The sequence below is a fragment of the Aulonocara sp. 'chitande type north' Nkhata Bay genome, linkage group LG17 (assembly GCF_057382095.1).
Source record: "Aulonocara sp. 'chitande type north' Nkhata Bay isolate Kocher_YH1m ecotype deep benthic linkage group LG17, A_spYH_male_GT1.1, whole genome shotgun sequence".
Taxonomy (NCBI): domain Eukaryota; kingdom Metazoa; phylum Chordata; class Actinopteri; order Cichliformes; family Cichlidae; genus Aulonocara; species Aulonocara sp. 'chitande type north' Nkhata Bay.
The window spans coordinates 31,893,798-31,907,688 of NC_141360.1; the positions used below are offsets into that span (position 1 = coordinate 31,893,798).

The 13,891-nt window shown below is 41.3% G+C and overlaps 1 protein-coding gene across 13 annotated transcripts in view; it reads right to left on the bottom strand.

Annotated features, from left to right (window-relative positions):
* Positions 1-13,891, bottom strand: part of wnk1b (WNK lysine deficient protein kinase 1b) — a 97,463-nt gene that overhangs the window by 14,692 nt on the left and 68,880 nt on the right. For 8 of the 13 annotated variants that reach the window (XM_086269612.1, XM_086269602.1, XM_086269610.1 and 5 more), the window contains 13 exons: positions 12,560-12,649; positions 11,709-11,783; positions 8,271-8,534; positions 6,373-6,443; positions 6,052-6,202; positions 5,757-5,873; positions 4,931-5,053; positions 4,735-4,786; positions 4,393-4,527; positions 3,114-3,990; positions 2,602-2,921; positions 2,459-2,517; positions 1,999-2,055 (listed from right to left, as the gene is read on the bottom strand). In XM_086269612.1, coding sequence (XP_086125738.1) covers positions 1,999-2,055; positions 2,459-2,517; positions 2,602-2,921; positions 3,114-3,990; positions 4,393-4,527; positions 4,735-4,786; positions 4,931-5,053; positions 5,757-5,873; positions 6,052-6,202; positions 6,373-6,443; positions 8,271-8,534; positions 11,709-11,783; positions 12,560-12,649 — 2,391 coding nt within the window. Of the gene's footprint in view, positions 1-1,998; positions 2,056-2,458; positions 2,518-2,601; positions 2,922-3,113; positions 3,991-4,392; positions 4,528-4,734; positions 4,787-4,930; positions 5,054-5,756; positions 5,874-6,051; positions 6,203-6,372; positions 6,444-8,270; positions 8,535-10,846; positions 10,925-11,708; positions 11,784-12,559; positions 12,650-13,891 lie in introns of all 13 variants that reach the window. The other 5 variants (XM_086269613.1, XM_086269603.1, XM_086269608.1 and 2 more) reach the window with 5 other exon arrangements.

The following is a 13,891-nucleotide window of genomic DNA, read 5'->3' on the forward strand; positions in this document are numbered from 1 at the left end:
TATATAGGTAAGCTGGTATTCTAATAGTAAAAGGAGACTGTTGTTTCTATCAGCAGCAATTCATATTTCCAAGCAAAGCTCAACTCTGGGACCTTGCTGCTTCTTTGCACTCATACATGGAAAGTTGGACATGACGAGAGCACCAGCAAAACCTCCCATATGGAACAGACAACAGATACGGCACACTGATTAAGTCAGACACAACATTAAAAAGGGCAGGTTTGCTGGAGAGGGTTTGCAGCGGTTTGCAGATTTACTACAACCTTTGGAAGACTGAAGCAGTTTATATGGTGCAGCCTATATAAACTGCTTACCAATGATGTTACTGATGTGTAGCTGAGTCAGCTGAGCCATCGTCTGGTATGCAATGAGCTGGATCGCCCTTGTGTGTGATCTCATAGCCCACCTGAATATACACCATGCTCCATTCTCTTTGTCAAGGATTTTGTAACACTGTTTTATAGGGTGCAATATCATTGAAGTTTATTTTAAAAATCCTCTAGTCTAAATGAACGTTTCCAAGCAAACTGTAATTAAAATACTTCCAGTTATACCATCTGACTAAAAATGCAAACTAACCTCTGGTCCAACTGGATGCTTTAACCATCCTCAAAACTTGGCAAAGCATACAAATTAGGACCAGTTAAAGTCTAAAATTTGTCATTTTTAACACCGTTCCTCACCAAAAAAAAAAAAAAAAAAATCAGATTTCTCTCCTTCGCCAATGAACAATGTGATCCAGAAGCTGCGCAAAGCCATTCATTCTCGAGCAATTAAACTACAATTACAAAATAAATAATTAAAAACAAATCCCAAGTGAACTTCAACGACAGCAGGATTATCTTAATCAAACGAGACATGTCTCATCCAGGAGACTTACATAAGGGACGGGATGTTGTATCCGGGCAGATCAGATTGTTTTAGATGTCACATCTCTCTATTTATTCAATGTGCTTGTCTGGTTGAAAGGAAAGTCTATTTTTAAACTGAAGCATTCACGGTCTGGCAACTGAAATCAGTTCACTATCTGTCTGTCCTGAAGTCATTGGTGCTCAAACTGCTCACTGCTGCATTTGTCTGGCAAACTGTTTTAATCTGTTTGGTCATTCTCTTTGACCAGTGCTCCATGTGCTTCCCAGTCTTTATCTTAAAAGTCCACAGAGACTTTTTCGTCTTCTTCTTTCAGCAGCTTCCATTATGGATCGCCTGGCATCCACTTTAGTCACACCAACTCTCTGCGTGTCCTCTGTCCTCTCTCCCTACATTCATTTCCACCTTTTCCACCCTGCCTGCGCTCTCTTATTTCCCTCTGTTGTGCACTGTTTATTCTTCTGGATGGTTGACCCCATGTATTAAACACATACTCCTTGCAACTTCACCTTCCCACCTGTTTCCCTCTCATTCACGCACGTCTTCTGTCTCGTTTGTACTGATATTCACTCTTTTTCTCTCCAGCACATTCCTCCGCCTCTTCAGGCTCTCATCTACCTGCTCCCTACTTTCACTAAAGATCATCTCATCATCATCTGCAAACATCGTAGTCCACAGAGACTCCTGCCTTATCTCATTTGTCAACCAACCCACCTGACACTGCATTTATGTGCTTTTGACTTCTTTTTAAAGTAACACTGAAGTTAAATTACTCAATTGTTTAATGTAATTATTTCATTAGATTTCTTCTTTTTTTAAGTTTTACTGTCCTTGTAGGCTTTGTATCAGATGTATCATCTCTGCAGCTTTTTTATTTTGGGCCTTTAAGTGTCTCATCTTAGAGTTTTTCAAGATTGGCTGTAATAACGCTGCTGTTTCAGAGAGATGAATCATTTTAGCAGAATTTAGAAAGGGCAGAAAAAAAGCAGAAGCACAACTTATGCACAGCACAAATTAAATCCGATGAAGCTATTGCAAAAAGACATTACAAACACACCGAGCAGTCTATAAACAGTGTTGTACTGTTTCAGACACATCGGTCTTAAAAAATGATCCAAAAAAGAACACCTGTATTACACAAGGTCCAGGGAAGGGTGGCGGGAGTTCTGAAGGAGGAGAACTGGCCTAATCCCGGAGAAAGAGAAGTGATGAAAGCATGGGAGTGGGAGAAATGAGAAAGACAAGAGAAGAGATTTGTAGAGGAGATAACAAGAATAGTGTTTATGGTTAAGAATGTTACAAGGGATTTCCATGCCAGATGAGTTTTAAGGAAATTGGGGAGAAAAACTGTGGAAGACATACTAGGTGCGATCAAAAAAGATTTTGGTATTTCATTGATCGCAACTTGTGCAAATCTCCCAAAACTACATTATTTGTGACTTCCAAACAATTAAAAAAAATATGTAGTTAAAATTAGCTAACATGCACATGCTGTCTGACCACACGACACTTCATACTACAAAAAATTATTGAACTACATCTCAAAAAACCTTTAGTTTTAGAAAAAGTTTAGAATTATACAACTCACCGGTACTCTGGATAAGGGCGTTTTGGATGGAGTGGTCTGGCCTAATGAGACAGGGATGACTATAGAAAATGCAGAAAGCAACATTAAATAAAAAGAAGAGAAGATTTACCACCACTAAATAAAAAAGATTTAAATATTCCTACTAGACTGTGCAGGGGTGAAGACAGGCGTCCCAGGGCCCTGGATTGGAGCAGGGGATCCCAGTGATCCCAGCGCCAGGCTGGAAGGGGGTTGAGGAGGAATGGCTGACTGGCTGGAGCCAGATGCTGCGACAGACGTGGTGGAGGTGGAGCAAGGTCCTACTGGTGACGAGGTACCTGCCACAGCAGCCAGATCAGCAGCTACGATGTCTCCCTGGGTGGAAGGCACCCCGCCTCCGAGGTCCATGAAGAGAGAGCGCAGCTTCATTTCCAGAGCTTGGATGTCGTCTGGTTTGCACTGCGACTCAGAGGAGTGCTCACATCTGAAGGAGATCGGTGACAACAAGTCTCAGAAATAATCAGTATTTATGGGTAAATAAGTTAATAAGTAAGTAAGAATTCAAGAACTTTTCCACACAAAATATAGTCTAAAATTGACCATGTATGTATGTGTGTGTGTGTATATATATGGATAGAAATAAAATAGAAATAAATACACAGTGACCACCTCTCACCTGGGCTCGCAGTCACTGTGGGCATGCGTCTGCCCAGCCAGGGCTGCTGTCTGAGGCTGAGAGTGCACCAAAGTTGGTTGGACTGTGGGGACATTTGTGGTCACCGGCAGAAGTCCTCCAGCGGACGATGAGGGAGTAGGAGCAGGGAGGGAGACAACAGAGGGCGCGAGCTGGGGACCTAGGATGGCAGTGGTGGGGATGACTGAGGAGGTCAGGGAAGGAGTTGGCAAGACTGATGAATGATCAGAGGAGACTTCACTGGCTATAAGAGATGAAGAAGGCGGGGAGGACACAAAAGGAATAGTGTGGGCTAGAGGAGGGGAGGTGAGCATTTGAGGGGGAACCACTGTTGGTAAAGTGGAAGGTACTGAAGCAGCACTGACAGAAGAAACTGTCTGGGACTGAGGGTGGCTGAAAGCCTGGGGCTGAGGCTGTGCTTGTACCTGTGTCTGGGGTTGTGAGACAGCCTGAGTTACTGGCTGTGGAAGTACCTGTGATTGAAGGATGCTTTGATTCACTGTTGTAGGGGGAGGAGAAGAGGAACAGGGAGGACTGAGATGGATGGCGGAAGGGGTCGAGGATACAGAAAGAGGAGGAAGAGAGGCATCCTGTGTTGTGTTTAAATTAGAAGGGACATGCCCAGCAGCGGCATCCACAGTGGGAGTGAGTGTGCTACTCTGTGAAGGGACAGAAGCTGCTGCAGGCTCCAGAAGTGGAGGATGGGTGGAGTGGATGGAGGGTGGGGCAGTGTTGGGCCCTGAATCAAGCTGATTTTGGTTCTGTCGGAGTTCAGAGAATGCTTGGTGTAAGCTGACTGCTCCTGTAGAATGGGACAAGCCCAAACCTTGACCTGGAGTCTGTGATGGAGGTGGAGAAACTGGAAGAGAAAAAGGAAACTATTTTAAGCCACCACATGATTATATGTAATTCCTAGCTCCACCCAGATTACACCGATTTATAGGTCACTGTAACCAAATTATTTAGAACACCCTACATAGTGTGCAGAGCCATTAAATTTGAAATTTCAGCCAGTGTACCACATACATAGTAAGCTATATTACACCTTATCAATTAAGAATCATGTTAAAAACATATCTAAAATCAACAAATTTGGGCAATTTTGGGCAAATTAGATCAGCACTGTCAGAAAATACAGTTAGAATGTTTCTGTTTCTTTTATTCAACTTCATGTGAATTCATGTGATAGAATGACAATTAAGGCCACTCAGGCAACACACGATCTCTACAGGTAATGCACGCAAATGCACACAATCCTTACCCGTCTCAACATGAGGTGCAAGAGAAGGAGAGGTGGGAAGCATTTGTTCCTTCAGCCTCGCCTCGGGTACAAGGCTGACGATAAATCTCCGACCTGCCGAGTGGACCACTTGTGCAGATGGACTGGGTGGGATGCCTAAAAAAGGCAGAAGAGTGAGACACGGCCTGGATATGTTATGACATGTTCTGTTGCAGGTTTTCAGGCTAAAAAAAAAGGTGTTTACAAAAGTGTATTTATTGATTTCCATTCAGAAGATCTGAAGGTCCTTGCCGCTCAATAAACCTGGTCTCGGATTTATTTTATTTTAAGGCTTTTTCTTTCGTCTTTTTTATTTTATTTTACCTTGCATGGGGGCAGATATTGCAGGATTCTGCTGTTGCGTGTCACCTGCCATCTGCAGATCGACAAGAGAGCATGCATTAAACAATGACAGTTGGTCTGTTAGAGGCAAAGGTAGAGATGACCAGTAAGTTTAGACACACCATAGACAGGCTATAAAAATTCAATAGCAGCAGCAGTGAATAAAATAAAGACTCACTGTTTTCTTTGTCTGGCTGTTGGCATCTCTTTCCAGACCCTTCTCATCAGCGTTCTCTATCACCTCTCTGACCTGTTCAATAAATGACTCTCTCTCGCTCTCCAGGATAAACTCACTCTCGACCTGCATGCACGTTGAAAAGGTCACGCTTAGTCACACGCTTATGAATTTGCAATATAATCAGTCACAAACAGCAATATTTCTTTATATAAGCCTTCTTCCTACATGAGTGTGAGGTAACATACGAGTAGTTTTGCCTTGTGTGAGAGTCTGATGAGAACTCTCCATGAAAGTGCAAGGACTAGAGCATGTACTTCAGTGGTTTTGGATGACGCAGAGCAGATAGCAGGCGCGCCGGCACGTAAAAACAATCCAGCCTTAATACAGAGCTATTAATAGGGATTTACAGACAGTATAACGTGAAGGTTGGATGGCTGAAGCTGACGAGCCAACATTCGCTCATATTCAAAGTAGTAACTGGTCAGCTGTGAGGAAATATTGTTTAATATCCACTCTGGTAACTGTGTGCTGTTGAAACATGCAATTCCACTGACGGGTCATACAAAGTACTATAGTCATTTTTAATTAGATTGCAACGTCAGAATTAAATTTATTTAATTAAAAAAGCTAATGACAAACTTGTTCTCCACGTGGGCTGTTTACATGTATGCAGTCTGCTCAAAAGTAATTGGTTAACAGAACTTAGACTATACGAAATCCTTCAGAACTCAATTCATATACAGAATTTTAGAACAACTATAATTTGGAGCAAGTGGAAATGAATCAAAAACAGTGGATGTGAGTCGTTGTGTGATATTGTGTGCACCATGATCTGGGCAATTTCCTCAGGGTTGTCTCCATCCAAGTCAAACCTAAAGGTCACCATCTTCCTGTTGTGGGTCTCCAGCTGACACTCTGCTACCCTGTCTCCAAGGTTGGAGATCTACATGCAAGCACATCAAGAAATACATACACAGAAAGAAAAGATAATGAATGGAAATAAATAACTTTACTGTAAGTGACACATTTCTAACAACCATTAAATGGATACTTGGTGCAGTAGAAAACAGGGCCTGTTTTTAATTTTGACCTCACAGGACTTATCAGGTGTGCGCTATTACATTGAGAACATTGAGTTTCGCCTTGGTCGTCTTCTCATGGTGTGATCGACTTCGCACAGAACGTCTCTGGTGTCGCTTGGCCGAGCGCCCTTCATGACGACCTCCTCCTCCCTCGTTGCCGTCGCTCAAACCTGAAGTCTCAGAATGGCCACTGAGGTACAACATAAGCAAAACACAGTAAGAGAGAAAGACCTAAAAAGAGCACTGAGTGAGAGAAAGATGTCACAAAGCTAAAATGTCATTCAGAGAAATTGCCTTGATTTCAGGGAAGAGTAACTGTGTGTGTTTGTGTGTGTGTGTGTGTGTACGTGCAAGTATTACCTCTCTATGAATGAGAGAACTTGAGGCGGCTGTAGCTGGGACTGAGGTAACTCTGAAGATTGTGAGGCAGGCTGAAACACACACATACACACAGATACATGCATGAAACTACGCATGACACACACGGGTGTGGTGTCACCACAAACATCAGGAACACTGAAGGGAAGGAAAAATAGCAGGAAGTTATAACAATTAATGCGGGTGTAAAAACAGAAGCAAATGCTAGCTAGATTATAAGAAAAGTAATTTTCAGAAGTTCAAGTAAATCCTGAGAATGTCAAAAACAGAATATGGAACAAGGATGGAATAAACTGTATCCTTTAAATTAGAACTTTATTCAAACTTGTGAAAAACCAAGTCCACACTTACACCTTTCAAAGAAATGATGAGGTTAAGTAGCAGCCAGGTGCTGCTAATCAAATGGACTTGATGAACTGATCATCAGCCAGTGTTCATCTGGAGCATTCAGGTGTCCCACTACCTCCACCCTCCCACCCCCAAGAACAGCCGGTGCAACGCTCAGAGAAACTGCGAATTACCCAACCCACATCTCAGACTCTACGGGCCTCAGTTAGCATGGTAAATGGTAAATGGCCTGTATTTATATAGCGCTTTACTAGTCCCTAAGGACCCCAAAGCGCTTTACATATCCAGTCATCCACCCATTCACACACACATTCGCACACTGGTGATGGCAAGCTACATTGTAACCACAGCCACCCTGGGGCGCACTGACAGAGGCGAGGCTGCCGGACACTGGCGCCACCGGGCCCTCTGACCACCACCAGTAGGCAACAGGTGAAGTGTCTTGCCCAAGGACACAACGACGAGACTGTCCGAGCCGGGGCTCGAACCGGCAACCTTCCGATTACAAGGCGAACTCCTAACTCTTGAGCCACGATCGCCCCATTGTTAAATTCTAAAGTTCATGACAGTACAACTAGAAAGTGACCGAGTATGGAGTACACAGTCTCTTCTCTTTAAAAAGAACATGGCAGCACAGCTTAGGTTTTCAAAGCCACATCTGAACAAACCACAAGACGTGTGGAGCAATGTTCATGGACAGCCAAGAGCAAAGTAGTGATGTTTGACCGTAATTCACAGCACCACGTATAGAGAAAAGCAAACACAGCATATCAACTGTCAAGCACGGCAGTGGAGACGTGACGATTTTGCACACCATGAACTCCTTTGTGTACCAAAGTTGCTAAAGTCAAATCTGAGGCCATCTGTCCCACACCTAAAGCTCGGCCAAAGTTGTATCATGCAACAAGACAATGATGTCACAGCAAATCAGCAATTCTGAGTGGCTGAGAAAGAATCAAGCTGCAGCAATGACCCATTCAAAGTCCAGACCCCAGCCTGACTGAGATGCTGTGGCAGGACTTTAAGAAAGCTGTGCATAAACAAACGCCTCAATGAACCGAACCAATATGAACCAAGAAGAGTTACTGATCAGTTCCACAGGACATTATATTTATTTTTAAACTAATCAAAAAATTTGGTTTTGCAGGTTCAACATGTTTTTTCTATTTTTTTAACTCACTCCACCAACAAGACGCGTAAGTTTTTCCAGCAATTATTAACTGACTGTATATTGTTACACTTAAACCCACAAAAGGCAATTAAAACAACACAAAACTGTAGCTGTGCATTTCCATTTCTTACTCGCAAAACTTTAACAAACAGAATTATCATATAACAATACTCCAGGATGTGCATTTCAGATTAAAAAACAAGAACTTCGTAACATCTTTGTGAGGTCCTATCAGTAGAAAGTGTGATGGTGGTTAAAAAAAAAAAAAAAAAACTTCATGCATGAGTTCCAAGATTTTTTAAATTTGGGAAAATTCTCATTTCATTCACTTTTGGTGGGTTCGACCATCTATAACCAGTACCTGAGGGGGGGCTTCCATGGGGGTATCAGGCGGGGCGCTGACTACACTGATGATTGGCACCACCGTGGCCAAAGCCTGAGGCACAGATGTGGGTACGGGAGTAGGAGGAGGAGGGGAAACAATAGTAGGCACCACCCCAACAGGGACTGGCAGAGGAGAGGGAGGGGGAGCCATGGCCGCGCTTGGCTTTGTGACGGCAATAGACAGCAACGGAGAAGGAAGGGTCACCAAAGGAACGGTAGAGGTAGGTGGAGTTACACCAGGCTGAGAAGGAAGGAGGAACAGAGGGAAAGAGAAAAGAAAGGAGAAAAGAGAAAGAAGAAGATAAGGAAGAGGAGATGAGAAAAGGACGGGAGCAAAGTCATGAGGGGATAAGGAAGTAGAAAAACCCAGCCAGGGATCAGACATGACAAGCATGGACAGACTGAATCTGGGTCTTTACTGGTCTCCATGATAAATCATGTTAAAATAAAGACGTCAAAGGAGCGAGTCATCCACAGTTCCAACACATTACTGACATGTTTCACACCCTTAACAAAAACTTAACCAAGCAAGACAACAGGACCGTACATCAAGCCTGTTAGTAAGGACATACCAAGCTCTGAAACCAAACAACACACACTGTGTGACAGAACAGCTGGGTGATACACACACCACTGGAAGACCATGCAACAACAGAGCAAACCCTACAGACAACGTGCAATACGGCTTTACAATGTAGATGGGCAACACTCTCAACACCACATCACAAATGGGAAAAGAAGGCTAAAAACCTTCAAGAGTCAAGATATGGAAACACTGTAAACGAAAACAGCTTTCTATTTTTAGTCTTCAAGATCCAACGTCCTGAATAAATATTATTACCTACTGCTTGGTGTCGTGTGTTATAAAAGAAATACATACAGTAACAATAAAAACTGCATGTTTGCAGAAATGGTGAAAAGAAAACTTAACAGCTAAAGAAACAAAACCGAAAATATTGCTTAATATTTGAATCATCGGCTGTCTTTTACTCAAAGATTCTACACGTTTAGAAAAACACATTTTTAATCGTTTACAGCAAGGCAAAGATACTACATTCATTTTTATATACAAAAAAAATATCAATCAAGTTGGTTAATGGTGTGTTTAAGTGGCCAATCTCACTGTTTGAAACAATGAAAATTATACTAAAAGGTTTAAAAATTAAAAAAATGCAAGTCATGAAATCATTACTGTAAAACTAAAAGACTAAAATATCCGTGCAATGAAATTTAAATTCCATATTTTGTCTTTAAATCGGACGTGACGTGTTACTCTTTATAATTCTTTAATATATAATTTGTTAGATAGTGAATCAATTTTTGTAGTTTTGCACAGATCCACAGTTAAAATCAAATAATCGAAATGTAATTCAAGTGCAGACTTTCTGCTTTATCCAAGGGGTTAAATACTGTATTAGTTGTGTAGTAATTATAACCACTTTATACACCGTCCCTGATGTCCAGAGGCTAAAAATAACCAGACGATGGACTGACAAACAGTTTCATGGCCAGGAGAGACCTGTTTCATTATCATGATAAATAAAGGAGACATAATATCTGGAGTGGATACAGCATCCCAAAAAGATGTCAGTGTAAATGAAGGAAGAAATAAAGACTAGTAGAGGCTCAAAAGCTCAAATAAACCTTTCAGAGAGACAAAACTTTACCACCCTGTGCATTCTGTAAAAAAATAAATGCACTGATGACCTCAGCAACACCAAAAGGCCTGAAGGTGCATGATGACAGAGTTTATGATCCTTAAAAAAAAAAAACACTCTCAAAGTGCCGGACGTATCAGGTCTACAATCAGGTGGTTGCTTCATGAATGGAAACACAAAGGCTTCAGACAGGTGCAAACCACTGATTTCACCTCAAGAACAAGAAGGCCTGATGAGGACTTTGGCAGAAAACATCTCAAAGAGTCTTCACAGTTGTGGAAAAGAAAATCTTCGGACAGATGAACTCAATATAACTTGTACTAAAACGATGCCCATGGGCTCTAGTGTTAAGGTCATCGACTTCAAAGACAATCAATTCTAATATTTAAAATTATGTCCGTTTGTCCAATTACTTTTGAGCATCTGAAAATCAGGGCTTGTGTATAAAAATAGCTAAAATTCCTAAACAGTTAATGCAAAATTGTTGTTAAACCCCTTAAATCAAAGCTAAAAGTCTGCACTTCAATCACGTGTCGACTGCTTTACTTAAAACGCACTGCAGTGGAGTACAGAGAAGAAAAAAAAACACACTCTTTTTCCAACAAAATATTGACTTAGCCTTAATACCAAACTAAATACTGGACTATTACTGGAAATACTGCCCATCTCCATTTCCGTGCTCATGTGTTTGTTGTCCATGCTTTTACTAAGGTGGTCAGTGAGAGCATGTGGGGTAAACAAAGATGCACTGTCAGGAGAATACACAGCTCTACTCAAAAGGTCTATGTTCTGTTCAAAGGATTCAGTTAATACATCACAGTTTCACGTGAGGACAGAGACAAACAGGCACAGCCACTTACAGTACAACAAACTACAGTGTCAATTACGACGATACCTGAGACAGAGCTAGCTGAGCAACTTGGTACAGAAGATAAAGGTGCTCTAAACTGGGAGATGGACTTAAGTCACAAAACTAAACACGCAACCACACGGCGTACCACACAAACACAATGATATACAAGTGGATACGTAAAAACACGTAAAAACAAACCCGGTGGTAAACACAGGCAGCATGCCCACGAGCAAGCCAGAAAATGGAAAGAAAAACAGAAGAAAAGTGAAGAAAGCAGAACATGCAACAAGACAAAATAACTGAGAAACAGCAGGTGGAATGCCTAACTACATATCCACAGATGCGTATGTGCATTTGTCTCTGGGTATTCGGGTACAGAAGTGAGGAAATACTAATGGCAACTTTTACTCTAGCCCTGAGGTGAAATAACAGACACTGTTATGAATTGTGTGAATTGTGAATGAATTGCGTTTAGCAGATTTGTTTCAGATTAGAATTTAAAATGTGGGCGAGCAGTTGCATTATATGCATAAGTGTGTAAATAACTAAAGATAAATGCAGATATACGAGCCATCAGGCACCTTTAAAAAGACCTATCACCACCCACATGTACAATTAGGAACACTTCAATCTAAGCCAATCCAGTATGCCATAATAACCCACAATCACTTTACTGTTAAAAAGTTAAACTATCAACTTTCTAGAAATGTCAACAAAAATAAAAACTTAAAATTTACATTTATGGAAATGCTGCTTTAGTGGATTGGGTTAGGTTACACAGTGTTAATATATAAATGAATGTATATTTAAATACTCAATCTAGAATAGAATCTCTTTGAAAAGAAAGAGTCCTAGCTAAAAACACATATAGATATATATTTAACAAATACAACTATAACTGTACCTGTGCAGGTGACTGTGGCAGAGGTGTGTGTGTGGGGCTTTGAAGTGATGTGCTACTCTGGCTAGATGAGGCAACCTGGAGAGGGACAAACAGAGAAACGTGGGTGAGAGAAAACAGTGTAGATCAGGGGTGTCCAACTCCAGTCCTCGAGAGCTACTGTCCTGCAGCTTCTAGATGCATCCGTGTCTCGACACACCTGAATCAAATCAATGGCTTGTTACCAGGCCTTTGCCAAACTTGATGGCATGCTGAAGAGGTAATCCAATTTGATTCAGCTGTGTTGGAGTAGGGATGCATCTAAAATCTGCAGGACAGTAGATCTCGAGGACTGGAGTTGGACTCCCCTGCTGTAGATATTTACATAAACAAAGATACTCTTTATGTGTTTGACACCGAACAAAATGGTTAATTTAGCAAACTGCCAAAAGATAATATGGCTGCATTCTGACAAAATAAGTGTTACAATAAAAATGTAAATGTGACCAAATTATAAAGGGTCATAATATAAATGAAATAATTGACTATAATTTATTGCTCAATCAAAGTTCAGTTCTTTGGACCCCACAGCGTACTGATTAACACATTGAAATTACTCCTGTAGTTGGGAGTAGTCCACTTTGAGCTACATTTGAGCCAACACAAAGAGCTGTGAGCAAGGCTTCACCTCCTCTAACTGACCTCACTAAACTGGGCCTCTTAACTGAGGCCCTGAGAGTTTTGCAGGTTGCCGCTCCAAATAAAGCTTGAGGTGATAAATTTCCACCTTTCTGTTCAAATCTAACTCCCAATAACTAATATGTAGGTGGCCAAAACACCGAGACTTGAAAATAATGCTAAAAACCAATGCCTACCTGTTGGGCAGTCCCAGAAAGTGGTGGCTGTGTGCTGGCAGGGACCAAAGCAGGTCCTGAAGTTGGCTGAGGGGAGGACACCTGAGTCTGCTGTTAAGAGTCAGATTTAGAGAAAGAAAGACAGAAAAATGGAAAGACAGGACCAGATGCAACGTCGTAGGACAAAACAATGGAGGATGGAGGAGAGAAATTGAGAGAGATTATGGACAAGAGAGAGTAAAAGAGAGAAAAAGACAATTAGAACATGTTTGTAGCTTTTGGATCCAACAGTATGCATGAGTACAAACACAAGGCAGTTCTGCTCTTCTCTAGCAATCATTTTTAATCTAGATCTTCCTCTTGTGTATGCACACATGCAAACAGACACGTATACTCTAATCCGACGACAGATATATGCACACTGATATCTAATGTATGCATATACGCAGCTTGTAGTATAGCATGTACAACAGTATGGGCACGGCACTGGGGTTAGGCAGGGTGTAAGTAGGATTTATTTAACATGCAGGTCAGGACCTAAGTCATTAACAGTGATGATAAAAAGGTGTTATATAGCCAACAGAGCACAGAGTAAAAATTGGAATACTCTCTATGAATTAACTAAGATGTTTTAAAACACTTGCTGCTTTTTCAGATTTCATCCTAACACCACATGTCCTGTTCATGGCCCTACCTCTGACTCTGACAGAAAGTCTGATTCACTTGAAATGATGCAGGCTTTCTTTTGAGTCAACTTATCATTTCAATTGTATATTTGATTTTCAATCCTTTGAATTTCATGATGGTCATCACCCTGACAGGCTCCTGTGTTCACTTAACGAATTCTTCAAATACTCTACAGTAGCACAGAGATGACTACAACCAATCCACTGATGACTGAACCCTTAGAAGGCCGGAAGCAACTGTATACTTGTCGTGAAGCTCATCCTGAGAAAATATGGGGAAAGCTTACGCAAGTACGGTACGTTGCACCAGACGTACGACTACCTAGCTTTCTCTAACATTACAGGGAGTAACACAAACACATAAGAGGTTGCACATACGCAATATTTAGTAAATAACGTTGCTAAAAAGATCAAGAACTTAATATAAATGAGATGGAAAAAAAGAGCTACTGATGGACGATGAAAAGGAAAATGAATAAAGGAAAGAAAGTAAACAAGAATGTCAGCGTTCTAAGGGTTTAAAGAATTTCAGCTGTGACCTTTGAACCCTGTGTAGGAAGTTGATTTTCATTGTGGGCAGGAAATGATAACATAATATGTTAGATTAAAGAACTGGCTCGAAGCCAAGCTCTTTAGCATTTACAACACAAATTGTGAAACACACAGA